At 42.9% G+C, this 27,854-nt stretch overlaps 1 protein-coding gene across 1 annotated transcript; it reads left to right on the top strand.

Moving 5' to 3' along the window:
• On the top strand, positions 1 to 15,818 carry RNF4 (ring finger protein 4). The gene is made up of 8 exons (XM_054514625.1): positions 1 to 187; positions 6,061 to 6,224; positions 6,687 to 6,807; positions 7,538 to 7,617; positions 8,881 to 8,890; positions 9,987 to 10,152; positions 12,730 to 12,778; positions 13,088 to 15,818. The coding sequence occupies exons 1-8, from the start codon at positions 16 to 18 to the stop codon at positions 13,235 to 13,237; spliced, it is 912 nt and encodes a 303-aa protein (XP_054370600.1). The 5' UTR covers positions 1 to 15; the 3' UTR covers positions 13,238 to 15,818.
• The last annotated feature ends 12,036 nt before the right edge of the window (positions 15,819 to 27,854 follow it).

Genomic DNA, 27,854 nt, shown 5'->3' with positions numbered 1-27,854 from the left:
GGTGGATAGAGCTGCATGAAGTTGTCGCTCTGCCCTCCCATTTTGTGTGACAGCAGGAGTGCGGGGAATGTTCCTCGCCTGCTCAGCCCGCACCTGCACTTCATTACAGGATGTGGAAAGACTCACCTTTTTTTTTTAATTTCTTTTTTTTTTTTTTTGCTGTATTCTGTTTTTGGGATTATTGAAAGCGAGTTGTGGCGTCTCTCGGAGAAACTTGTGCAAGTAAGAGCAATGAGCTTTACTTCTGGCCTGTATCCATTTTTCTTTGCTGTGTCTGGAATAGGACATACGGCCGATGAAAAGGTTCAGTGTATTGTTTCAGTGTGTTGTTTTGTTGTGTGGGTGGGTTTGAGGGATTTCTTGGTTGTTTTTGGAACTGTTTTGGGTTTTTTAGGTTATTCATGAACATGTCATATTTGTCTGTAGGTGTAACTGCCTGCTTAAAGCAAGCAGACTGGTGTGTTTCTGTTTATACGCTGGTTAGCTCTCATCTTTACTCTTGTTATGGTGCCTCTCACCAAGGTCTCTTAGTATGGGACCGTTTTACCTAGTTTGGGTAACAGACTCAGTTTCTTTTTTCACTAAAGTTCAAGAAAATGAAAGCATCTTTAAAAGTACTTGAAGTACAGGATAGGAAGGTGTAAAAGAGTGAAAAATTAGTGTTCTCCACGGTAAAAAAAAAAAAAAATTGAGACTAGCACTTTGTGCTTGGCATATGTGTCTTCTGAAGACAAAAATGCCGTTATGCAGATACATCTTCGATACAGTGTTTCCTGTTGTTAGGGGTACAAAAACTGAGAAGCATTAAAAGCATGGTGATGCCTTGGACTGGCTACCTAGAAGAGAGGCTAGACTGAGCTAAAGTGGGTATTTGTTAAAGGCTTTTAACAGATACACCTGGGGCAGTGCAAGAGCCTCACAGAGGCTACAAGCAAGATGGACAAGAGTATTTCGGACAGATACATGTTTGGTCTATTCGCATATCAGGGGTTAATTGTCCAATTACAGCTTCAGGTAATGAAGTGATATTCCCCCAGTTTACTTGCCCCCAATTTACTTTTGTTTGTACTTTTTGGGCCTGAGGCTGTGATGATGACCTTGGTTTTCAGGCCTGGAAGGATTGTTTTGTATGACCAAATTGTGATGAGAGCTTACTAACACTCTAAATGAAATTTCAGAGTTAAACACTAATCCAGTACAGGATCTGAAAAATATAAAACTAAAATGTAAGGCATCATTTGGATATTCCATTTTGACAAATTCAACATGTAATGGTGTTTGTCAGCTGTGCCTTGCACATTCCCAATGTTTGGATTGACATTATTGGTTTCTTTAAGTAGGTACTTCGGTGAATTTGTCATGTTTAGGATAAATATGAACTTAAGTCTTGTCTGTGTTAGTGAGACAGGGAAAATGTCTATCTCGTGCTTCAGACAATTTGCCTCCATTCACGTGGGAGACCAAGACTTCGTTTTGAGAGTGGTGCAAGAAAAGTTTTCAGTATTTTAAAGAATCAATTGTTTTTGAGTGCTAATTCAAACATGTTTGATTAACTCAGCTTGAACTCGGGGTGAAAATGCTGACTTTTTTTAGAGGAAAAAACAAGAAACTTAAATGATGAATAGCAGTAGTTACCACTCCTAATGTCAACATTCTTAATTTAAATAGCTTGACCTTTTCTCTCAAGTACAGAGAAAAGGTGGTACTTGTAGTCTTTGAAATGTTCCTTGTTCTGAGATCAACACTGTTTAGGAACAATAACTGCATGTGCAGAACTGTGCAGATGACAGGAAGGGGAGTGGCCTTTTCTGGTATTGTACCGTCCTGCAGTGAAGCAAAAGAAACTGTACAAGTTAAAAGTATTTATTGGCTTGCTAAGCTGATCTCTTAGGTTTTTACACAAAGAAAAGTCTTTTTACTTCTTAAAAAGCTGTAATTTTAGAATTTCAAATTGATGTCTGCATGCATCTTGCTAGAAGTCTCACAGATAACTGCAGCTAAAGTTGGGAGTGATGTCTGGATTGAGGGGGGGGGAGGTTGCTGCAGTAAATCTTTGTATTAACAACTCCTGGGAGTCTTGGTGCTGGGTGGTTTCATAGTGACTGCTGGAAGAAGAGTGTTATAGGCTTTATCATTAACTTGGGCTGTCCAGTCCTGTGTAACAAACTATAATATTTAAGTGGTCCTGAAGTTTTGAAGATTTTTGAGGAATTTTTCCAGATGAGAGTATCTCTTAAGGTGCAATGTGTATACTCTGTTCCTGTACAATACTAAACTTGATCTGTGGTGTGTTTAAGAAAGTGAACTCTGCTTTGTTTTCAAAATGTTTGGGCACTTGATGCTTATTGAGGTTTCCCAAGTAAGCCAATAACATGTGGAAATCTATAGCCCCCAGAAAAGGTTTGTTCTTAAAAAACAAAAATGTTACTGGATCGTAGGACTCCTTCCATAGTCTTAATAAATTCCAGCAGTTTGATTTTCTTAGTAAACAGCACTCTCCTGAGATGGGCCATGTTGATATTGATGAACCTACCTGTGATGATTTGAGGTAGTTTTACAGTGGTGAGCTTCCCTGTGGCTGTCTGTTCTCAACTTCATTCTTCAGAAGCGGCTTCTGAAGAGGTATTGAGCCATTGGCAGCTGGAACATCTGTGCCTTATAGGCATTCTCTGCATTAATCAGAAAGAAACCCAATTGTCAGTATTCTAAGATTCTGAAAAGTAAGCCATTTAAATAGCAACAGGGTGCTCTGTCACTGTCCTCCACTGCAAGTGGGGGTTGACACGAGATCCTCTGAGACATTTTACAGTAATCCTATGTTCACAAACATTACAGTAATCCTGTAAATAATCTGGGGTTTTGTGTCTGGATACAGAATCAGTGTGAATATTTCAAGTGGATAGGATGGTCTTAACGGGTCTTCTATTGTGTGTTACTTCAGTTTTCACCATAACTTTAAAATTTAAGTTGGTTGGCTTCATTTTTTTCTTCTGTTACAGCTCTTCTTTGGCATGTAAGCCACTCACAGCCAAAGAGAATCTGTGCAAGCTTTTGTTTGGATTCATCACAGGTGTTCCCTGCAATATTTTTAACCTTTCTAAATATACTTGGTTAACAAACCATTGCACTGGGTTGTATTCAGTATTAAGTCTGAAAAGCACCAGATCTTGTGAAACCTTCTGGGTATTTTATGTTCAGACCCGTGCTGCCTGATGAATACAGTAGGCTTATTTTTGCTGTCTTTCAGCAGTGCAGATATGTCAACGTTGTTCTTCTGAAAGAGTCTATTTAAAACCAGTTCTGACAACTTGTAATTTAAAATAAGCCTATATGAAGTTCATTTCTTTATATTTCTTAGGTGTGTGCACCAACTAACATTTCCCAGCTTTTTAATGTCCAGGTATATTTTCCAATTCAATATCTGAGAAGCGAGGAAACCATGTCTTGGCTTTCTTTATGAAAGAAAACTTACAAATTATCTAATGGCTTAACTTGTTAATATACTTCATGTGTTGCTCACTCTTGTTCATCCTCTTGCTGTGTGCAGGAAACTGGTTTACCTAAGGAATTTTTAATTTCATTTGTAGCTGGTCAATGAAGCAATTCGTAACTTGTCCTGAAGCAATTATTTTGAAAGCGTAGATATGTAAGGTTTAGGGATGGTTCTCTCCCTTGCCTCCATCCCTCATCCCTTGTGCTGTGTCTCCTCCTTCCCCTCTCTCTTCCCCTGGTCTCCTAAAACCTCCAAATCCATGAATAATGGTCATATTGAACTAGCAGCTTGTATAGCACCTAGAAAATGTGCTCACAGAATAGTCTTGCTGTTTTTCTGGTTTTTCTTTGGTTGGGTTTTTCGTATGATTGTAGCATTAGTCATGGTCTGGTTTAAAAAGTTCTTGTCTCCTATCCCAGAAACTCAGTCAAGGGAGTAAAACAGTATCTTCCCAAAAATGTTGGTAAGGCTTACAGAGAAGCTTTCTTCCTTAAGAAGTGAAATGAAATTTAGACCTTAAGAACAGTGGGATGAAGTGTTAAAAGAGAATTCTTATTACCTGGACACCAAATGTTATGGATATGATTGCACAGGTGAGTCCTGCATTGAGGCAGCAAGAGACTGAAGTCAGTCTGCCTTCTCTGGTAGCCTGTCTTCAAAATTCAACATCCCAGGTGACAACATAAGACTATTTCTTATCTACCAGGAAAGCTGAACATGTCAGTTTAGATTTCTAAAAATAAAACTGGGAGAGGGTGTTGCACATAATAGTTCAAAAAATGAGATCTATTATGCCCATGGATTCACTAAGCATTAAGTCTGGCATATGTGGTTCAACTGGGGGCAAAAAAAAAGGCATCTTGACTTTAATTTTGGCTTTTGAGCTGGTTTTAAAATGAAAAGGTGAGAAAATTGATGAGTGGTGTATTGTGTTGCTTACAACTATACATAAATACATCTTTGGGCTTCGTAATAAGCATCAAATTGAGTGTAAGCATTTTTCTCAAGCTTGTTTGTTTAAATAATGTCACAGTTCAGTGTTAACAGGTCTCTTAAGAAAGTGATTTAAGAAATGGAGTAAGTTGAAGTGGAAAAAGATCAGTCAGGTTTCCTTTAATTGAAGGCTAGGATTGACTACCCGTGCTGTTCCATCCCACTGTGTGTTCACGTTTTCCCATCTGGGAGTAGGCTACAGAGTGTGTGCTGGTCTTTGTGGCAAAAATCAGTCAGCTCTGGAGACAGTTCAGCAGCTCTTGTTTAAAATAGTGTCCCAGTTTTGGACAAATTTAGGAGGAAATGTCCTGAAAGGCTGTCTCCTCTGATAGAAGGCTGGTTTTAGCAACCCCTCCCCCATAGGTTCCCACAGGTGCAAAAGGAATTCCCTTGGAGAAAGTGCAAAAACCTCTGATTATTTAACAATCAGATTGCTCGCAGGCATGAAAAAAGGAGTGAATAATGTTAAATAATAAAACCTGTCACTGCTCTGAAGAGATGGTAGATTCAGAATCCTTTCTGTGGGTATGGCTCAGCAGTGGGGGCCCCCAGGTGATGTGTTTCAGACTGGAGAAAAGCTGAACAGTTCCAGAAGAAGAAGCCACAGTCCCAGGAAAAAGCTTACTGCCTCAGTTAATGAACAAGAGGCTAGCTAAAAAAATAACAAGAAATAACTCAGTCTGTTTCTCTCTCTCTCTCTAGAGAAAGAAAGCGGAGAGCTGGGAGAAACCCAAACGGTTATCTCTAGTGTTGAACACAGGCACCACAATAATTCCACTACCTCCCCCCCCCCCCCCAGCTCTAATTTGAAGCTGCAGGACTCTGCTCTATATCTGAGCACAGAGCAGACACAGGGGATACAGAGTGTACAGGCACCTCAAGACACAGAGTTGTTCTTTTCCTGGTCCTTCCACAGTGTCCACTCGCACCCAGCCCCACTGTCTGTTGGGCAGGTGGTAACTGTACCACAGGCAGGCTCCAGGATGGGACCTTCAGTACCTGTCACTTAGAGCTGCCTTTATGCTTTTGAGCTCTCCCCCTTGGCAGGTAGCTGGGCATGCACATGTGCAGGTAACAGAGCAGCTACAGAGAGCTCAGATTCTCCTGCATGTCAGGAAGGGTTTTGAAACTGAAATTTGTCTGCTTCACTTGCTTTAAATTCCTCTCAAGCTGTTTGGGTCCCAGCTGTTGGAATCTGGAGATGGGTTGGAGAAGAAAGCTGTTCATCTGGAGTTTAGATTCTCTGAAGATGGCTGTTTGACAAAATTCCTACTGATTCCTGCCCACAGACATTGCCTTGAGTATCATTCAGTTGCTTTTCAGTTCAATGTCATTGGGATTTGTTAATATTCTAGTTTGCTGTCAAACTCACTTTTCCAGGTGCTTTGTTCACGGGTGAGAATGACTGAGGCTTCAGGCCCAGCTGCAGGTGTCTGAGGCTCACATGCTGAACTTAGGGACTTCCCTGTGGCTTTGGGCAGAAGCTGGTGGCTCAGCAATGGGAATCTGGGAGCAGGGGGGATTGGAGGGTACAAGCATTGCAGACAGGTAACCTTCTCTCTTCTCTTTGATAGGTTTGGAAGAACATCATCCTCTAATCTTCAGAAACCTGGAGTTTTTATCAGTGAGCTACCTAAAGGAATCTAAGGAAATTATAGCTATAGCTTCCTTGCCATTACTTTTTTGGTGTTTGTACCTCTTTTTCTGTGGTTTTAGATCAAGAAGCACTATGAGCACAGTAAGTATTTTGCTACTCAGTCCAAACCTGATTCTTGAAACATGTTTTCCATTGTATTTCTACAAACTATTTTAAGAGTTTCTAGCTAATACACAGGAGCATAAGTATATTGAATCTTCATGTACATTCAGATTTTTAATCACTGTAGGTGCTAGCAGTAGTACAGAAATACTTACAATGTCAGCAAAACCCAGTAAACTGTGAACTAGTTTCTCATTTGCAAACCATCATGATAGGCTTTTTCTTGGTGAGGCAGCTAGTAAGAGATCTGGATCTGGGCTGATGTTTTTATCCTCGCTGGAATCTACTCAGGTAAGAATAACCCCTACCACCTATTGATGACTACTACAGCCATTCCAGGAGTGTTTTCTGTACGTTTGTGTGCTTTCATTGGTGTTGCAAAATTGAGGGCTGTGTTAGTACTGCTTGCACAGAAAATGCTAAGTCTTTGTTCTCTCTTAGACTCAACGGAAGCGCCGTGGAGGAACAGTTAATTCTAGGCAAGCTCGAAAAAGAAGCAGGCTCATGGCTTCTACTGCTGAAATGGCTTCAGAAGCAGAGCCTATAGAACTTGAAGAAAGTGGTAAGCTTTCTTTTGAAGTGATAAGAACAGAAAGTGCTTCTGCAGGGTTTGGGTACAGCTGAACATGTATTTTTGCCAATTTCTAGGCTGTTTACTGGAGAAGAAGGGAAATATGATTATAGAAAGTGCCTAGTGGCACACACTATAGCATGGCTGAATAACAAGCCTACTGAAAACTGGTTTGGTGTGTTACTGAGCTGCAATGCATTTGCCACTAGTGATAGATGAGTTGCACAGGAAAAGTCCTCAAGAGCTGCTCAAACATCTGCATGTCTATTCAAATAAGATGGGAGTTACAGCAGCTGCCACCACACAGAGTGGCAAACTAAATTTCCAAACTCCCAAGTTTGAAGATGATAAGGAAAACTTTGTATCATTAATTGTGCCCAGTCCCTCAAGGGAACATGCACAGCACAGTACTATTATATCCTATATGATTCATGTTATATTTCTGTGTGATAAGCATTCTCCTGTCAGATGAATTGTCTGTTGCTGTTGTCATCTGACAGAACTGTGTGAGGAGCTTAGCTGCTCTTCTGCATTTCAGTTTGCTGAAGACAGGGCTGGTAAAGCTCTCTGTGGATTGCTGAGGGCAAAGCTTGAGTGAAATGTTGGACTCATTCCTAAAGAGAAGATGGACAGGAGATGGTTGAATCTTAGGCTGTTACACAGTGACTGGCAATTTTCCTCCTCTGCAATCTTTGACCTTGATTCTAACTTTGTTTTTCAGCTGGTGAAGAAGTAGTAGATCTCACATGTGAATCTTCTGATCCTGTAGTCGTTGATCTAACTCACAATGATTCCATTGTGGTAAGTAGTGAATAGCACACTTACCTAAATATTGTAGTCAAATTACTTTTCTCATGTGTTGTCTGATAGAATCTGACTTTAAGGGTAAGTTTTAAGTTCAGATTTGGTTTGTCAGGGCCTGAAGGTCCTGTGTTACAGAGAACAGAGAAGCTGCTATGGAGGTGTACTTGCAGTTAGTGATAGGGTAGTATAAACTAACTTTTTGCTCCAGAACCTGGAGTTCATATAGACCAGTCATAAGTAATGTAACACAGAGATGCAGTTGATAGTTGAATCTTTTCTAGATATATCAAAGGTAGAATCATAGAATTGTTTGGGTTGGAAAGGACCTCTAAGATTATCAAGTCCAGCCATTCACCCAGCACCACCAGGTCCACAACCAAGCCATGCCCATAAGCACCACATCTGCCTGTCTTGGAAATATCTCCAGGGGTGATTTTAAGCCAATGCCACTGGGCTGCCCTGGACAGCCCCTTGCAGTGCTTGACAACTCTTGGTGAAGAATTTTTTCTAATACCCCTATAGGCCAATGATTTAAAGAAAAAGCCAGGGGAAAGAAGAGTAAGTAAAATAAGTTCAGGTTAATACTCCCAGAAGTCTTTAAAACACCTTAATGGTTTTTTCTGCTCATTTGAAAGCTAGAATAATCTTTGATCCAGCTGGCAGTGTTGTTTATCCCCTCAGTTTTAGGATGCCACTGCTACTGTGCCAAGCAGAAGCGAGCAGCAGGAATAGAATTGGGAGTATTTCTTGCTGGGGTTATTCCTGAGCCTTTGCAAAGGAAGGGTCTCAAACTTAACCACAGAATTTGCACTTACCCTGCTGCAGGTTCCACCAATAGTGGACTGGGGGTTGGGTTTCTTTTCTTCAGCAGCTGCTGTAACATGAAGTGTGTATGGACATCAGTGCTGAACTGGCCTGTTTGAGGAGAAAGAGGGAAAGAATCACCTGAAACTCTAAACCATGGAACTGAAATGGGGGAGCAGGGAGGACGGCATTCAGGTGGTTCATAAGTTGCTTCTATTGCTACCCCATTGGAGCAGTGGGAGCAGAACCATCAGCATCCACATAGTTGTTTACAGTGAAGCATTTCATATACTGCTTTTAATAGTCCTAATCAAAATAAGAGTAATAGCCTATCATTCTTGGCTTGTTTTGTTGCAACTGTTGTGCCTAGCTGGTCTTTGTATGTAAGACCAGGGGTGCACAACAAAGTCTAATTGTATTTTCTTTTCTCTCCCTTCCCATGTGTATTGATGCAAGATTGTTGAAGGTGAGTTGACATTTTAAAATTGATAATGGATTTTTCCTGAATGTAATAATTATTATTTTTTATTGCCTTTTTCAATTAATTTGAGCAGCATTGGACATTTCTAAAACATCTGGCCAGTGCCTTAGAGAATGAATCCAGTCTCTGTTTGATAGTCAGTATCAGAACTTGTAGAAAGTACCTGAAATAAAATATATCAAAAGCTGCTCTAAATACTTATTTTCTAAAGACAGAATTTCTTTAAGCCCCAAGTTGACAATAATTTTAATTAACACTAGAATATTGGTTGTGAATGAAAAAAAAGTCAGAAGTTTTGTTTAACCTGTATTGCAGTAAAGGAACTAAAGAAAGTGATTTGTGCTCATAGTATGCACTAGTCTAACATGCCTCAAGTTTTCCAGTGAGAAATATTAATTTTTTTTCTACTTTAGATCTTAAAATAGTTACAGATCTAAAGAAGTTAATATTTTACATCTTTCAGATGTAGTTCTAATTACATTATTGGAGATGCATTAGTATGTTGTCAGCTGCTTATCTAGAATGTAATCTGTTCTGTGCTCTGAATGAAGCAAGAGTAAGTGAAAAACGCCTGCAATAAAAGTTGTAGCTGAGCACTTGGGAAGGAGGTGGTTTTAATTTTGTGACTTTTTGTGTTGTCTTATTGTTTAGTAGCTTGATTATTTCTACATGGATACTGGAGTTACAGAGATAATCTTGTGTTCAGTCCTCTCTCTTCCAGATCACAGCAATTGTTGCAGTTCCTCAACATAGGATTGTAGCAGTTTCTGTCAGTAAGGATTGGGAGAAGTGTCTTCCCTTTATAGGGGAGATTAATTCGCAGGTAGTGTAATTACATGGAATGTGTGACACTGAGGATCTTCAAGATTAAGTTTTAGCTGTTTGTAGGGTGAAGAGATCAAATGACTTGTGTCAGTATGTAGCAGAATATTCACAATGTCTGGACATGTTCAGCCTTAGTATTTGGAAACTAGTTTAAGATTGCTTTTAACCCAGCTGAATATGGTCTAAACTTGCATTTCAAGGATAGTTCCAGGGAGAGAGAGAATGGTAGAGCTAACTTAACAAAATTAAATTACAGAGAACCAACGACAGAGGAGAAATCTGAGACTAAGAAGCCAGAGACAGGCAGACAGCTGTGTGCTGAGCAGTGATGATGAAGATGAAACCAGAGATAACGACGTGTACGTGGCTGATAAAGCAGCTCGAGAACTGGGACCGCTGGAAGAGGAAACTGCAAGTTCAAAGTATGTACAACTCATGAGCTGCCAAACATGGAGTTGTGCTCCTTTTGAGGCAGACAGGACTGAGTTGTATTTGTCATCACCTGACTTCCTTTGAAGCCTTCACTTTCTCAGTTTCCTCTTTTAATGAGTATGACATCCCATGTTGCACAGTAGTCAAATGATACTGTTTTCACTTGAGGATGAAAAGCCAGCCCAAAACAGATCTACAGCTTTGTATACAGCCTTAAAGAAGAGTGTGGGGCATGGCAAGGAAGTGGGAATTAGTCACAGGCCAAAGCTCATAATGTATTGCATTTCCTTTTCCTACAAAGCTCCAGTAGTTACATTAGATATAAAATACTTCTGTTGGTGTCCATGAGGTTTGGTATCACGAGATTGGGAGGCAGCAGACTGGCAAATTCCAGTAAAAACCCTTACGTGTTCCTGCTTCTTTACGTACTGTGCCAGTTGCTGCCTTTCTCAAAGCAGCCACTGTGCTTCCCAAGGTGTACTTGCAAGGGGATCCTGGAGGTCATGCTCTTATGGTCAATTCTTATTCTGTCCTATGGAGTCATGGAGCCCTGATATGTTTGCATGTGGGATGGGAATCTTGCTGTTTGCCTCAGTAAAGGCCCTGTTCTGCAGAGAAAGAGTAAATCCTGCTGCAGTGTGTTAGGCTAAGGAAATGAAATCTGGTGTCTATGTGACTAGGCAAGTTGAAATGATGCCTTAAGTTTTTAGCTTTTATATTTTTCAGATTCTGTACTGCATTAGTGTATAATTCTGAAGTCTGTATAGAATGCTAGTTAGATTTCTTCCCATTTTGGTCAGAGTAAACAATCCTTCTGTGAGCCAAGGTCACATCATTTGCCTCAGGCCCTGGAAAGCGTAAACAAAAATTAATTGTGGGGGGGAGCAAACTGGGGGAATGTGACTTCATTACTTGAAACTATAATTGGACAATTAACTTCTGATATGCAAATAGACCAAACTTATATCCACCTGAGAAACTCGTGACTGTTGTCCATCTTGGATGTGGCCTCTGTGAGGCTTTGTACTACCCAAGGTGTATCCTCTCAAGGCCTTTTAATAAATACCCACTTTATTCTTTGAACTTTGTCTAGCCTCTCTTCTAGGTAGCCTCTCCAAGGCATCAGAAGGACATAAGAATTGTTGTATTAACTTACTTTAAAGTAGGCTTTGGGTTTTTTTTTTGTGGGGAGAAGGGTTAAATGAAGCTAATGTGCTTTGAGCCTTTTGGATTACTGAAAGGCAGTGTAGGAGAGAACTTGAATATGTAGCTTTTGGGTGCCAGGTAAGAAATATGCCACCGTAAAGTCCTATGTTATTCTAATCCATAATGTGTTTTGCTAATGGACTTGTAAATGTTTAAATTTTGGTTGTTAAGTACTTCAGAGAACAAATACCACTAATTGGATAATATAAAAAGTAATAGTTAGTTCCTTCAGCTTCCTCTGTTAATGACTGCACCTTCTTGATCTGTGTAGGTAAGGCTGAAAGAAGTCAGTGCTGCAGCGTTTAACGTTGACAAAAGGGTCCTTCCTTGTGCTGGGGATTGCCAGCGCCATCTATAGTGTTGGACTCTTCATCCTTCTAAGATAATCATCAATTGGAATTTGTTACTGAAGTGTTATAGCTGGTGCCTCAAAATTTTGAGGAGTAAAAATGGGAGAATTAGTGGAGTTAAATTCTGTAGGTGAAACTAGGGGTGGATGTTAGTAGTGCTTCCTGCTTGGATTGAAGATAACAGGATGAAGACCATCTCATGCTTTCTATGCCTGTTTGATTTATAAATTACAAGCTCTGGTTCAGCATGGGCAGTGACATAAGAAAGCCAAATGTTTAGGTAAAGAGTTCTGAAGGTTTAAACTAGAGATTAGTTTGTAAAGAAAAGTGTCAGGAAGCTCTTTTTGTTTCTGTTAGCTAATGTTATTCAGCCCTTGGGCTGGGCCGTGTTCCCTAGGCAGCCAGGCTGTGCCTGTTGCTGAGTGTGTGTGCAGTACTGCTCTCCTGGAGGCTGAAGGCAGCAGAGGCTCATCTGTAACCACAGCTCAGTAACAGACACCGAGTCAGTCTTTCCACCTTGGAACTGGAAATTTGGGGTTGAGTATTTCCTTGTGTCACTGTGTTCCTGACCTACATTTTGTAAGGAGGAGTTCTTGAAGTGCCTATGTTACTGGGCTGCTGCTAAATTAGAGCAGGGGATTTTGGAACTTCTGACAGCCTCTTCCCTTTCTAGAATGACTCATTTCCAAGGCAGAGCTCAGTGCTTTTGTTACAGAGCTGTCACTGATGGACTCTTGGAGATTAGTGCTGAACAGAGCAAAGAGTTCTTGTGCTAGACCAGCGTGACTTAGTGCATCTTCCCCCTAGGGAAAGCCTTTCCTTCAGGACAGAGAGACCCAATCTTGTTATTACATGCCACAAACTGAGGAGTTAAAGGTACACAGGAATCTTGAAAAGAAATGGACCATGGTGCACTCAGATGGTGACGTGACATTTTGTGTGTGGGTAACCCTTGATGTGCAGTGAAATTAATGGCTGCATGTTCTTTCTTTCTGTTCTCTGTACCACTAGGCCATCTGGTACTGTTAGCTGTCCAATTTGCATGGATGTCTACTCAGAGGTAAGGACCCACATGCTGTCATCCTTTATATGCTGTGTGAGGGAGAGAGGGGCAGAGGGGGCTCATTTGGCTGCTGTGGGATGTGACAGAGAGCTGGCTTGAAGCACAGAGCTTGCCTTGTCAGGCTAAGTCACTTCTTGGTGGTGGGGGTAGAGGGAGGAACCCTTGGCAGGATGGCACTGAAAGATCTTCAAGTTCCTTACTATTCTAAGGGTAAAGGGACATCTAAGTCCTGTTTATGTGATGGCAGTAGACCAGCCAAGTTGAATTCTTTACTTCTAATGCCTGTTGTGGTTTCTTTTCTTCCAGATTGTGCAAAGTGGACGACTGATTGTGTCAACAAAATGTGGCCATGTTTTCTGCAGTCAGTGCCTCCGTGATTCCCTTAGGAATGCCAACTCTTGCCCAACTTGCAGGAAGAAACTCACTCACAGACAGTATCATCCCATCTATATATGAGTACTTTTATTTCTCAGGACAGACTCAACTGGATTTTGGGGGAAATGTTATATTTTCAGTGCTCTGAAGATTTAAAAGAGCAGCAGGTTGTGCACAAATCCAAATAAAACTTTTTTTTTGGAGACCAACTTGAACGTATCTAGACAGCTTTTTTATGGTCCAAGTTGCTTCTTGTTATGTTCCTGGTTATCATGCTACACCAATGACTGTCTAAACTAGATCAGCAACCTAGACCAGGAAGGAAGCAGTTAATCCATTTCCTTCTACTTTTTTTAATGAGGGAGTGTGAATATTTTGTTTTTTCTTACTCTGTTAATTATTCCTACCTTCACATACAGGTATGTTGGAATAGTTTCCTTTCAGAAGACAGATTAGCAATTCACCATTTCATTACGCTTTTTTTCATCCTGTAAGAAGCTCATGACTCTTGCTTTCTTGCAGATCATCTTTGCCCTAGTAGAGTGAGTACTGTACTGAAGGGTGGTTTTTTCATAAATCAGTCTTAAATTGACAACAAGGGTTATGCAATAAAGTGACCTGCTGTTAACCAGCAGTCAAGTGTTTTGAGCAGCAGACTTGAACATGCAGATGTTTTTATGAACTCCATGAGATCCCAGGTACATAGACACATTGCAGCATGTGCAATGTGAAAATAATTCCTTGATTGTTTCAGCTGCCAAGAATTCCTGTTTTTTAACCCCAACACTGAATTTATTTTCTCACATGATGAGATGGTCTCTTGGGTTTACTTGTGCTGTAACACTGTCCTAATAACTGTCAATAATACAGTCTTTTCTAGGCTTCCTAGTGATGAAAGCAAAGAAGCAAATTCATCTGTATGCTGAATTCCAAACTATCTACATATCTTCTTACTGTATCAGCTGTTCCCAGTGTAATGCTTTAAGTTCAGTGTGTTCTCTTTGCTGTTCTCACTGGTTGTTACACTGACACCTGACTGGTTGTAGCCTGGTGAATAGCATTGAAAATTAAATTACTGTACTGCCATTTTTGAGTGGAGGCTTTAAAAAGTGTTTGGTAGCAATGTTGACAGCCAGTTAGAGAAAAGTTTAATCTCCCTTTGCCCTGAGGGTTGTCCAGTTTTTTTAATGCAGTTTTAAAAGAGAAGTCAGCTATATCTGCTAGGAAAGACAATTCCTCTAGTTGAGAAGGCAGGAATACACCAGTTTATGCACTCTTATCCATTCACTTTTTCCCCAGGACGAGTTCTAAATGTCTGTTTTAAACTTACAGCTAAAATGTCCGAGCTGATCTGGAGTCCAGGGTGAGCTGATACAAACAGGTTGATGTGGACAAAATAATTAAAATCAGTGGTTTATGATCCACAGCTGTGGTAGGTGCATCCATGAGAACCTCCAGAATTAAACCTGGCCACTTCTCTGAAGCTGGTTGCTATAGAAACCATTATAAGAACCATTTTGTGCTCTGGTGCAGCACAACTGAAGGGTGTGTTTAGTTAATGTTGGTATCACAGGTGTCTTTGCTAACCTGTCCTTATCTGTAAGAAACCTTTAATTAAAGCAGCTCTTCTAAATTAGCTGTCTCAAGCTGCCTTGCAACCCAAAGTAGACTTTTTTTTTTTAATTAGGATGTTTCTGGATATAGAAATAGAAAGTTTTGTTACATAAAGGCTGCCTGAAGAAATGCAGCACCTTCACCCCCCTGGTTTGGAGTGGCTTTGGTTCAGTGCTGTTAGCAGGAATATGCAGTTTCTGTCTTGTGGCAATAGGGTGACTCCTACAAAGTTACACACAGGTGGTTCCTGTGTGCTCCCATGGGTAAGATAAACAAGCAAGGACTACAGCTGTCTCAGGATACTGCAGTGACAGTGATGGCTGCAGTTGTGTCCCGAAAAACAGAGAGTTGATGCTTGAAGTATTAATTGTGTGAGGAGAAGCAGCCCAACATTAAAACTGTAGAGACCCACAAGGGTCAGAGAAGCTACTTTGTCCCTGTAGCTTAACAAAGAAAGAATAAATTATGGCTGGTTTTCCTGGGGTGGCTGCTGTGTGAAAGGAAGGATCAGAAGAGGATTTAAGGGATTACTACTGAGGATGAGGGTGAGTCAAGTCACTTAACCATGCATCTTTCACAGTCTACTACTAGCCATGGCCTAAATGATTTTGCACAACTTCCTCCATGTAAATACCACTTTAGAGTTAGTGTCTCAATAAAATAGATCTAATCAAAATTTAGATATCAAACTATAACAAAGAGTTTTTAGCTTTTGTGTACCCTGTGAAGTGCCACAGATTTTGTGCATCTCAAAAAGGATATTATGTCTCAGTACATGGGAAAAAATGGAAATTCATTACATGCTTTTTTCTTCAAGGGAAAAAACCGTCTGATATATTTCAGTTCCAGCAATATTTCACATTGGCAAGAACTCATAGAAAATGAAAAAAAAATCTTTATATTAAGTAGATGTCTGTCTTGTTGTATATAGTTCAATTTTTCCTGTATTTAATTGTATTCAAGTCTGCCCATCTATGTTGAACTCTGCTGGTAGGCAGAGGGTTCTCTTAACAGGTGAAAATAAAATGATTGGATTGATCAATCACAAGTGCTTCTTTTCATTGTGCTGGAGTCATTGATTTGGGGGGAAATAATCCTGAAGGCCAAAGCCTTTCAGATGCTGGGATCAGTGTGGGTTGTGTGGGGCAAAGGAGAAAGACACCACCCGGGGCAGGAGGGATGTGGGGACAAGATAGTCCAGTCCTGCTCAGGATGGGGACAATGGGGCAATGCAGAGGTGGCTTTGTGGGTGGGGGGAGCCTGGCAGCCAGGGCCAGAGGGAGCAGTGAGGAGGGTGGGAGGGTGTCCCTGGGGGTCCCATTGCTGGCTGGATGAAGCAGCCACTGGAGAGAGGGTGAGGAGGAATGCTGAGGAGAGAACTGGACTACAGTTCTCTTTGAACTACAGGGTAGTTTCAAAGTTTCAAAATAAAGCTCACTTGATTTTTTTTTCTCCAAAGAAACTAGAGATGCTGTTTCCTGAAGGTCTTGGCTTATCCCTCTTAGTTGCTTTTATTGCATTTTGTTCTTTCTTACTCTTTATATTGTACACATATGGAGTAGCTGCCTTTCCAAATGCTGATGAGTAATTTGCTATTTCATTGCACTTTTGTTTTTATCCTAAAATAAGCTTATACTTTTTTTCTTTCTGCTGTACTATCTTTGCTTTATTACACCACATTCTGTAATAATGGATCTTTTTTTTTACAAGTCAGGATTAAAGTGACAACCTCCATCATGCAATAATGTCACCTGCTGTTCAACAGCTGTCAGATGTTTTAAACAGAGGGCTGTGTGGACAGGAACACTGTTGTTATGGAGAGTCCTTGCTGCTTCAGTTAAGCCCTTGATCTGCTTCTGGTGGAACATTGGATCCATCAGATCTGCTCTCTGATTTGCAGCCAGATTTGGCACTTTGGGTGGATGAAGCATGCAGCAACTGCAGAAAGCTGTTCTCACTTGGGGCTTGATCCTGTATCACAGTTTTGGAAAGCAGAAGGGGTGGATATGAAACAAACCAGACAGAAAACCAGGTCCAGGGCATACCAGCCCTGGTCTAAGGAGCTGGGTATGAACCATGGTGCAGTGGCTGGGCTGAACATGTCATCTGGGTAATGTTTGCAGTGTCAAGTGAAGGCTGAGATTGGGTGGATGATCCTGGGGGCTGGAGAGGAGACCATGGCTATGGACTGGGGACCAGGGCAGGAACATCACACACTAGAAACTGGAACTACAGAGCAAAGTGTACAGATGTGTTTGCAGCTTTTTGTGTGTGAGCAGACAGTTGGCAAAGGGGAAATGCCAAGGTTAAGGGTTGGTGTATGGCAGGTGAAACAGATTAGCAGGGCCAGAGCTGCATTTTGGTTGCAGAGCTCAAACCTCCATTTCCTGGATTAGGATGGTGACACAGGTCAAGGGCTATGCTGACAGGTGACATGATGCTATCTATGAAGTTTTGTTAACTGTAGAGATGTGTCCTTGCATTATGTCTGATCTACACTTGCTGGCAGTGTGTGGAGGGATAGAATGTAAGAAAATAACAGATGGTGCAGAAGGTAGTCTCCCACCTGAGGACTTGCAGCTGTACTAATCACCAAAGATTAGGAACAGGCCTGCCCTTAATAGGCCACAGCTGTGTCCAATAAGAAGACGAGTGCTACAGAAGAGTGGAGTTTGTTGGTTGTGCTGTGAAGAAGAAGGAGTCAGTGCTGTGAGGAGCTGCACATGAGAAATCACTGAGAAGGTATGGGAACTTTGCAATAAGATGACAACAGCAGTGAATGCTAATTTCATGTGTTCTGTAAAAATCTATTCTCTAGGTCAAGAGCATGCAGTTGAGCCCTTGGGCTTCTGAGGACGGTTTTACCTCCAAATAGTTTGTCTTTTTTATGTCAGTGTTGCCTGATGATGTAAAATCCAGCTTTGGTTGTCTGTGTTTCATCTAAAGACCAAATTCATTGTGGTTTCTAGAGTTGATTTAGGGCCTGTGAACAATGAGATGCTTTAGAGCTGCTTCATATTCTTTCTGGAATCCTAAATCCTCCTACAGTTTTTCTTTGAGAGTTCTGGGAAGGTAAAAGGAACAGGAATATCTAGTCTGGGGCTTCTCTTGTACCACTGCCGCCACCACCACCTAACGAGATTTCTATATCCAGCACACAAAAGCTAGGTTACTCAAGAACTGTTATTCCTTTTTCACCCTTTTTCTCTTGATGCCCTCGTGCCTCATGGTGAGCACCAAAATCTTCTTGGTTTGAAAGACAGGTGTCTGCTAAGGGAGGCAGGAGCCTCCCTTGAATGGAAAATGTAAACCCCCTCCCTCCGAATTATTATAATTTTGAAATTAAGAGGCTCTCAGGCAAAGATATGAGAATAGGAATAGCAGTTCTTCACTAGTATGTAAAATAAAGCAAACAAACAACAACAACTCTGGCGTTAACAGCCGCCAGAGCCAGGAGCGCTGCCCCGGCTCTTCGGCCGCGGCGCATCCCCTTCGCTGAAGTTCCGGGCACGGCCGGCAGGGGCGCTGCGGGCTCCCGGCGGGCAGGGCCGGGCCGGGGCGGTGACTCCGCCGCGCCTGCAGGGGGCGCTGTGGCGGGGGCTCGGGGAGCACACGGCAATGGCGGCTCTGCCCAGAGGAAGGGGATGGAGGAGAGAAGAGAGGCCTTGCCTCACAAACCCTGGGGCAGCCGATCTCGGTGCCCCAGAAGCAGCAAGCTGAGCTGGCAGGGAAAGCTACAGTGCAATGAAAGCTCAGAGCAGTGCTGGAGAGACAGCAGGGGCAGAACAGCAGCGACCAGAGCAGGGCAGGGAGAGCTGGGCTCAGGGAGCCGGGCACCCGAGCAGGTGGGGCCGGGTCCCTCTGTCAGTAAGGTGGGTGTTTGTAAGGTCCCAGTTCAGTGGCTGCTCTCAGGAGCAGAGGGACGGAGGCTCACCCCACAGCAGCTGCAGCAGCGAATTCTCATCCTGGGCAGCAGCTCTGAGCCTCCTCCTCTAAAGCTGAGACAGAGAGCCTGCAGCTGCCCTAGCCTCGGCTTTTACCAGCCCAGTCCTCACCGTGTCTCTGCCCCTCAGAGAGAAACTCCAGATAAGAGAAGTACAACCAGATGCCCTCCTCTCTGGAGCTTGGCCACTTTTTGTGTTTTTCTTAAGTACCCAGTTGTTACTGATTCCTAGGAAGTTATAGGAAAAAAATTCTCTAAGTAAAAAGGAACAAAAGGAAAGAAACCTAACCTCCAGCGCCAGAGGAGAGCATTGCCATCTCTGTCAAGGAGATTTGTTGGTGCTGTGTCCAAATGCAGTCCAAGAGTCTGAGGTGTCCCAGCCATGGCAGTGGTGCAGGATGAAGGCAGAGGTGATGTGATATGTACTGGGTTTGTTAGGAACAAGATGGAGGGCTCAAACACCATTTCAAAAATATTTTGATTGGTTGCCACGTCTTCCACTCAGTAAAGCCCTTGATTACACCAGCAATGTAAACCTGAAGGCCTCACTTCCCCCTAGTAATTCTGCTACCTACAGATTGTAGATTCAGACTTTGAATATTTTTATTTTCCATAGTAGATGTTACCTTGAGGTTTTAGGTAAGCATTTAAAAGCAGATATATTGGGAATGGAGAACTACTTATTTCTAATCCTGTTTCCTCCTTCCTTCCTTCATATTTCATGAAGAAGATATTAGCATTAAAAGTCTTAAACAGAAAAACAACAAGTTATGATATTGATTTAATGTAGAGGTTACAAAGGTCAAGGGATTAATGTCTATATGAGCACTTGAAGGTGTCAATTTTAAACACATTCTAATTCTTTATGGGGGAACCTTTTTCACAGAGACTACACCAAATGTATTCATGCATAGTATGGGATTCTTCTTGGGGGAAAGAGAAGGGCCTCTGCTTTCTCTAGCAGTAGTTTATCCCACTTAGTGCCTTATGGGATGGGATAGAGAGAGCAGCATTATTTTTTTCATGTAAACTTCTCTGTAGCTCTTTTTGCACATCTTGACTTGCTGCATCATCACAAGTGGGCAGTTCATAATTAGTGTGATTAGAGGCACATATATTGCAGTGGAAAGGAGCACGAAAGTTAGTCATTAAAACTCTGCTGCAAGGAGGTGGTGTGCTGTCTCTTCTTTCCTTTGCCAAAAATTCCTCCACAAATCTAATTTCAAGCCTTGCTCAGCAGAGGAAGGGTATGAAACTGTGGCTATTTCCGTGACCAGTATTACAACACCATTTCCCCAAATCATTTATTAGTTGCCACAAAGATTGAAGTGTATTTCTAACTAATTCAAAAATCAAAATTTTAGACATGGATCATGCATATATTTGTGCCTTCCTTTTTGCTGGAGTGCAGAAAAATGAATTTTAAAAATAGCCTGGGGTGAAGGTTTAAGTCATTCGTTTTACAAGACTCTTTAAAAGCTTCTTTCCTAACCTGTCAAATTATAGGATGGCTATAATTTGTTTAAGTCTTTCAACATTTAGGAAAGTGCCTGCTGCATATTGAAGCATTAACTCCCCTTAGCTGAGCAAATTGAGCACGGGGCTGCAGGAGCAGCCAGGGCTCCGCTGGGAAGGAGCTGCCTGCTCCACACCAGGCCTCATGAATTGCAAAGAGCTAATTAGGAGAAACGCTCACAAAAGACTGATTTTCTGACACTTCTGCCTAAGAAATATTTGAAGTGCTTTGGGCATTCTGAGGGTTCTCTGTCTGTAGAGACAGTTTGTTAGACTTGCCATCAGTGTTCCTTTCATTTTTGTCTTCTCCCACCTCTCCTATCTGAAGGCAGAGAGCATTGTGTGCAGCAAAGTGCTGCTCAGCCACTGTCACCATCATTTGGAAAGGGGACTTCCAGCTGGAGGTGCTTGGACCCTAAAATTGATTTTTTTATTATTAATTTTTTTTATTATTTATTTCATTAAAAGATCAGCCAGTTCCAGAAACTTCTACAGCCATCTGCAGGAGCTGCAAATTGTCCCCCAAAGCTGTTTTTGGAGGGGAGCAGAGATGAGCAATTCAAGCAGTGTTGGAGGCTGGGGATTTAATAAATGCCACCAGGGTCCCAGGCATGAACTCAGGCAGAGCCCTCATTTTGGACCCTCCTTTCCTGAGAAATCAGAGCTGTTGTTTGCCCTGTTCAGGGATGCCAAGGGAAAAGACTGATGCCCAGTTTGCTGATCTGCTGTGAACCTGCCACTCCCTCTGGCAACAGTGGGGTTTCACTGAGCCACAGCAGGGCAGTACCTGTTCATCTCAAAAGATGAATGAAATAATTGTGTTGTATGCACAGCATTTGGAAATGCAAGAGAAGTAGAAAGGGTTTGCAATTAAAAAATGGACAGGAAAGCTGTATATACTCTTACTACACCTCAGCATCGCTACCTAGATATTTTATAGGTTTTTATTGGTTTTAGTATTGTTTGCATATTTGTATCTGTTAGGATGCCTGGAAAAAGCTTTTTGGATGTTATTTTGAAAGCAAATATTTATGTATTTACCTATCCTACACACTGATTTTACAGCTGGACTTGCAATGTTTGGATATCCTGGACAAGAGTGAGACTGTCAAGTCTAACCTCCTCAGTCATCCCTCTGGGCTTCCTCATCTGAAATTGCAAATATCCACAAGATTGCACCCTTAATATCCGAAACATCCCTCGGGTAAGGTGTTGTGTTTGTGGGCTGGGAAATACCTTGTGGTCCTGGGCTTGTGTCCTGCATCCCCCATTCCCTGCCATAGTGATGCCCAGATGGAATTATGGCAAGCCAGATCAGGCACAAGGCAGTTCACTAGGACAGAAAACACTTTGTATCTGGTTTAGGTTAGGTCCAACACCTAGGAAGAGTTTGAGGCTGTTGCTGGGACACACCTGGTGTTTGACAGTGCAGCTTTGGCTGGTTCCTGGCAGGCAGGAGCTCACATCCCAAACTGAGTTATGTTGCTCCCACCTCGTGCTGCAGCCAAGATCCCTTGGGAGAGACAATCCAGCACTGACATGCCTGGAGTGACTTGGGAAGCTGCCCCCTGCTGCCAGATTTCTTCTGGAAAAGGGTTTTGTGCCAGGTGGGAGCATGTGGGAAGCATTCTCTGGGATGCACTGGCCTCAGAGACAGGAGGAAGTGACAGTGCATGGGAGACTTGGGTTTCTGCCAATCCTTTGTGTGGGCTTTTGTGCCATGTCTCCCTATTTCTGATTGTGGTACTAATCAAAACTTGCAAATAGAATAAAACCAAGGTGAGGAAATACAATGTTGGCTGGTACTGCTCCATCTTGGTCTGGGCTCACACCCTGACAGAGGTCTGGGGTAAGTGTTTCCAGCCAGCTCCAAAGCATATGTGCATGTAAGTCACCATGGTCTTTATTCCTCTTGAGGTATAGTGCCAGCTTGGAAGGAGCCCTGGTCTGACCTCTCTAGGCAAAAGCATAGTCTAGACAAGATGGCCTAGCACCCTGTCCAGCTGAATCTTAAAAATGTCAGGTGTTGGGGAGTCCCCCACATCTCTGGGGAGTTTATCTCCATGACTGACTGTTCTCTGTGTGAAAAAAATTCCTCTTGTGTCCAGTCTCACCGGGAGTAACTTGTACCTGTTACCTCCCCTCTTTTCCATGTGACTCTTTGTAAAAAGGGTTTGGTGATTTTTTTGTAGCCACACCATTTTCTTTGTAGCCACCCTTTAAATTCTGGAACATGGCAATAAAGTCTCCCCTAAGCCTTCTTTTCCCAAGGCTGTACAAACCCCCTTCTCCCAGCCTTTTCTGTTAGGGCTGGTTCCCAATTCTCTGATCACCTTTCTGACCCTTCTCTGGACTCTCTCCAGCCTGTCCATATCATTTTTGTGTAGTGGGGACCAAAACTGAATGTTGTATTTCAGGTGTGGCTTGACAAGTGGGATAATGACATATTTATCTTTGTTGGTGATGCCCTTGTTGATGCAACCCAGAATCCTGCTGGCTTTCTTTTTATATTGTGTTGAAATATTGTTGGAACGCTGAGTTGCAGATTTTGTTCATTAAACAACAATAATGAAAATTATTAAAAATTACTGTCTTTCTAACTAGTCTATTTTTGCTTTATGTGTTCAGTAATTTGAAGAAATTAGTGGTGAATAGCAAATTTTGTCAGTGCTGTGAATAATTATACCTGCAATTATTAAACACTTGTTATTAAAGTTGATGAGGAAGCTGGCAGTTCCTGTTGAAACTGCATACTGTTAATACTGAAGAAGCCAAGAGAAAAACAATGGAGATGATTAGGGATCTTGGTGGGGCATATTGAAGAAATCTGACTTTTATTCAGCCTAACAAGGGAACTGTTAGAAAGGATTTAACTCAAGTGTTTAGTATTTTGAAATTTATTGCAGTGACAGACCCAATAAGAGGGAAGCATTTATTAAAGGTTAATGGCAAACATTAAAATGTGCAGTTGTAGTTCTCCCCTTCAGCACTAAGCTGTGAGCCAGGCATCTCACCATGTAAAACCTTATCTTAGGTTTTAGATGTGAGACAAGAGGAGAAACCTCTGACCAACACATGGGTGGACAGATGGACAGAAAAAGACATAGCTCACAGAAGGGCAGTTTGGATTTAGCAATGGAGTCTCTGTCAGGAGCTCCCAACCCTTGGGAGTGTCCCATAGTGAACCAGTAAAATGTGAGCAATGTTTCTCCATTGCCTCTTTGAAGATTTGAGGTTTGACAGTTAAAGCTTTGAACTGCTTCATTTTAGGAAATGAGGCACACAGTGTGAGGTCATTAAAAGGCCTTGATGCAGACAAGCAAGGAACATTGGGTACATCAGGTGAATTTCACCTGGATACCAACGAGCACCCAATGAACTTTGGGGGAGCAAAGAACCTCTGCCCTGATGTGCTGCTGCTGTGAGGGGGACCTGAGGTTTCTACTCTCAAAACCCTCCATAAGCAAGGGCCCAAGCTGCCACAGAGGCTGCTGCAAAATGTCCCTCTACCAAGTGCTGGAGTATTTTCTGTCTGTGCTGCTGCTGCCCTGCCTTCCTGTGCTGGTGTGGCTGCTGGGATCACAGCCAGCACACATCTTCCCTCCTGCACTCTGTGAGCCAGGGCTGGGCCCATGGTGCTGGTAACCCCCTTCCTGTGCTTCTCTTGGCATTTTCCCACCTTACTATTTTCTCTCTTTTGTTCTTCTTTTATGAAAAAATAAAGTTGAATTATCACTTAGAGTACCAACATTTAACCTTGTTTGTGTTTTAATCTCACTTTTGGGTATGTTTAGAACCTGATTCCTTGCTGCAGCTGTGGATCAAGGCAAAACTTGCCTCTCCTCATCTTCAGCAGATTGGAACAAATGCAGCCTTGTGCAAGCCCTGAAGGGACATCTGGGGTAGGCAACCTCATAGCATAGTGTTGGTCACTTGTGCTCTTAATGCTGCCCCTCCTGGCTGGACATCCCACTCACCAATGAGGAAAAGAACTTCCTGCCTTTTGCTGAAGAAAAGATCTTGAAAATATTTCTAAGGAAAGTAAATAAGGCCCCTCTCTGGGTTTTCTGGGCAGCCTAGAAATTAAGAATTACAGAGAATCATGAAAAAACAGCAAATATTTTTTTTCAAGAGCTAAGTATTTTCTTGAAAAATATTTTTATTTATGACTGTGGTCTTAAATCAGTGCAGGACACTGATACACAACATTCAGCTCTTGCTGACTTTCCCACACCAAAGTACATGGGCCTTTGTGAGCTCCTGTGCTGAGCCAGGAGGGGAATCCCTCCCCTCCTTGTTCAAATTTATTTCAATTCATGCTGGTTTTAATTCCTATTAATTTTGCTGTCAGTAATTTCTGTGTCAAGCAGCTGAGCACCCTTCTAGGTGGTGACTGGTGAGGCAGCGTCTGCCTCTGGGGCTGCTCCCTCACTTGGCCACTCATGAGCTGATTGTGACTTTGCCAGGTGCACCTCAGTGTGGACCAGTCCAGGAGCAGAGGCCAGACAAGCCATTTTTCCCATTCTCTGGCTGCAGAAAGGACAGGAGTCTGCCAACAGCATAAAATATTGGCACTGCTACTTGGAGAGGCAAAGACCGGACCCTGTTCGGAACTGAGGACCACCTCCAAAGCTGCTTTTTCCAGGAGCCTTGACAACTGCTAGCACATTTGGTTGGTACAAGGCCAACTGGTGTTGTAAAAGGGTCAAAAGGTGGGAAGATACTGATTTGCCTGACACAGAAGGTGGTCACTGGTGCTCTGGTGCATGCCACCGCATCGGTCACCTGTGGGCCAGAGAGGAGTTGAGGATCCCTGAGTTATAAATTCACGTCGTATTTTTGCCCTGGAGGGAGGGTGCCTGATGTGCCTAAACAACAATCTCTGTGTGCTCCAGGGTCTGTGAGGAAAAAGAAATTATGGCTCAGATTAGAGAGGTGAACAAAGTAAACACACATATTTTTCAAATGACCTCAGCTGCAGAGGAGAGATTAACAGGCAGCATTGGGATGTCTCCATTAAACAGATCTCCACCTAATGGCTTCAGCTGGACAGAAATATTTTTTTCCTACTGCTGTAGAGCAGATGAAACTACCAGAGGAAAATAATGGATATTAACTTTCCAAAAGCATGGTGATTTGGACTGAAATAAAATTCCTGTGGTTGACACTATGTACTTGAGTTATAAGATCAAGTAGTGATTTACTTATGAAATTGCTACGGGGAGGTCTTTGAAGTGGTGAATTGGGGTAAAGCATGCCATAATATATTTAGCAGCAGCTAATGCAAATTGCAGAAGAAGAGAAGAGGAGAGAAAATAAATTAACTCTTTAAAATGTTGTTATGTATTTATGGGGATCTAATAGGTTTCATGTGAATCAGAACATTAATCCTGGGGTCCTGGAGAAATGCCAGATCCAGTAATTGCATTTTGTCAGCCCAAGTCACATCCATAGCAAAGTGCTGCAGGCTTGCACCTACTCCAAGCCCCTCCACCACACAGAGAAATACTTCCACCTCTCTCGTGCCCTCCTCAGGGTTCCCAAGCCCCCTCTGAGGTTATCCTGATGTTTCAAGACCCTTAAAATGAAAAGTGTCTGTATTCTCACAGGAAATCTGTCGGTGCTGCTGCCAGCAGTGCCAGTCTGTGCCTGTGCACAGCTGGAACCTGGGGATGGCCACAGAGGAGGTGTCAGGTTCCTTCAGTGTCTGATGTGGGCAGTCAAGTGATGGGCTGAACAACTCCAGTGCCAGCAGCTGCTCCTCACAGGACTGGTGTTCCAGACCCTTCTCCAACTTCCTTGCCCTCCTCTGGACATGCTTCCACACCTCAGTGTGTTTCTTGTAGTGACTGGGCCCCAAACTGAGCACAGCATTTGAAGTCTCATGCTTCCCAGGGAAACAGGTGCCCCCCACTCCTAAGTGGGCAGCCAAGTGCCCAAGGGAGACTGGCAACAGCCCCCAGGAACAGGGCAGGGCATCTTCTCATCCCAGAGCTACTGCATGAGCACAGCCCACAGCATTATGTGATGTACCCCAAGCTGAGGACTGTAACTGCTTCCAGGCAGGGGAATGCAGCTCTTGCTTGCAGCAGCCTTTTTCCCTTTGCCCTTGTCTGCCTTGTTGGACCTTTTTGTGAGCCCTGAAGGTACCTGCAAGAACTGTAAATCAGTAACAAGGAGCACGTTGCAGAAGTTCAGTACATCAGAGACAGATTAAAAGACCATAGCTTTCATGAGCAGATGTAAGTGTTGAGAGAGATTTATTTCGAAACAGCTTTTGAGCTCTTTGGTGCTCCCTGTGCCAGTTAGAAGAAATGTCTGTTAAGTCTGTAATCTGCCAGTAACTATATACACAAAATGCACTGAACTGATGCTTGTAGTCTAATTGAGATGCCTTTTGTGCCCTCTGGATGTACCAGTGCTGCCTGGAGCTCAGCACAGTAAATAGATATGCATGTTCTTACACAGATGGAAAGCAGAGCTGCTCTATGCCAAGGATTTGCACAGCAGAGGTGTCAGTGTGCTTTTGATTTTCCATGTGGGTTTTCCACAGAAAATAAACTTTCAGTATTTCCCTACCACGCCCTAGCCCAATTCCTCTGGGTAAAAATAACAAATACATGACCTAATGCAGTGCTGTGCTGCTGGATGTGGAGGCAGAGGATTTGCAGCATCCCATGCTGATGCTCAGGCACCATTCCACAGTTGCCAGCAGCTCTTAGAGGGGCAGTCAAGCCTTCTGTGCCAGGCTAAGCAGTGCTAACAGAGTTAATCCTGAACTGCTAAACTGGCCCCAGGATGTCTCTCTTGCAATAGAGGTCATGCCCTGCATCTTGCCTACAAAGCAGGAGAGTCCTCCTGGTCTTCTCTCTGCAAAGCAGGTCCTGCTGTGGGAATGGTGGTGCCCCCGTGGGATCGTGCCTGCGGAGGGGAATAAACCACTCATCTCACAGACACCAGTACATTTGTAGTCTATCACATTTTAACATCCAAAAAACGTTCTTCTGTGATGGATGATTTACTTATTTCTTTACTTCCTGAACAACCACAGACACCAGTCCAGCCTCCAAGGTCTCTATTGCATCAGAGGCCATGGTTGAAAAGACTTCAGCTCAGTGGGTGCTTGTTTGCATGACCACAATTGTATTCTGCTCCTGGTGAGGACTGGGGGGAGGAGGGGAGATGACCAGGCTCTCTTCATCTCCATCCATCCTCCCCTTTCCCATTTTTCTGGACCTGGGGAGTTTCTGGGTCAGGCTGGGGCAGACCTCGCTCTGTTCGCACCACCAGCGCCTTTCAATGTGCTGAGAGCAGCAATTCAATTGTCTGTGATGTACTTACTGCTCACCATCTCCCTGCCTTCAGTTCATAGAATATCCTGACTTGGAAGGGACCCAAGAACCCCGAGTCCAGTTCCTGGGCCTGCACAAGACAGCCCCAGAAATCACCCCATGGGCCTGAGAGCTTTGCCTGTGCTCCAGGCCTGGCACTGGCTGCAGAAGCAGCGACCTGAGGCAGCCATCCTGGCCTTAATGAGAGTTCTGTGTAGAACAGCAACCTGTTACACTTACCTTACCTTTGATAAAGACTCTCTGTTCTCTTGGGAAAGGTGCAATGACTGCAGCC

The sequence above is a fragment of the Molothrus ater genome, chromosome 4 (assembly GCF_012460135.2).
Source record: "Molothrus ater isolate BHLD 08-10-18 breed brown headed cowbird chromosome 4, BPBGC_Mater_1.1, whole genome shotgun sequence".
Classification (NCBI taxonomy): domain Eukaryota; kingdom Metazoa; phylum Chordata; class Aves; order Passeriformes; family Icteridae; genus Molothrus; species Molothrus ater.
Note: the sequence above shows the minus strand (reverse complement) of the source record. Positions and strands in the feature narration are given on the sequence as shown.

Coding starts and splice junctions, on each gene's coding strand:
- RNF4 (XM_054514625.1), top strand. CDS start 16: ATGAAGTTGTCGCTCTGCCCTCCCATTTTGTGTGACAGCAGGAGTGCG. Junction 6,225..6,686: donor CAAGAAGCACTATGAGCACA/GTAAGTATTTTG, acceptor GTTCTCTCTTAG/ACTCAACGGAAGCGCCGTGG. Junction 10,153..12,729: donor GAGGAAACTGCAAGTTCAAA/GTATGTACAACT, acceptor CTGTACCACTAG/GCCATCTGGTACTGTTAGCT.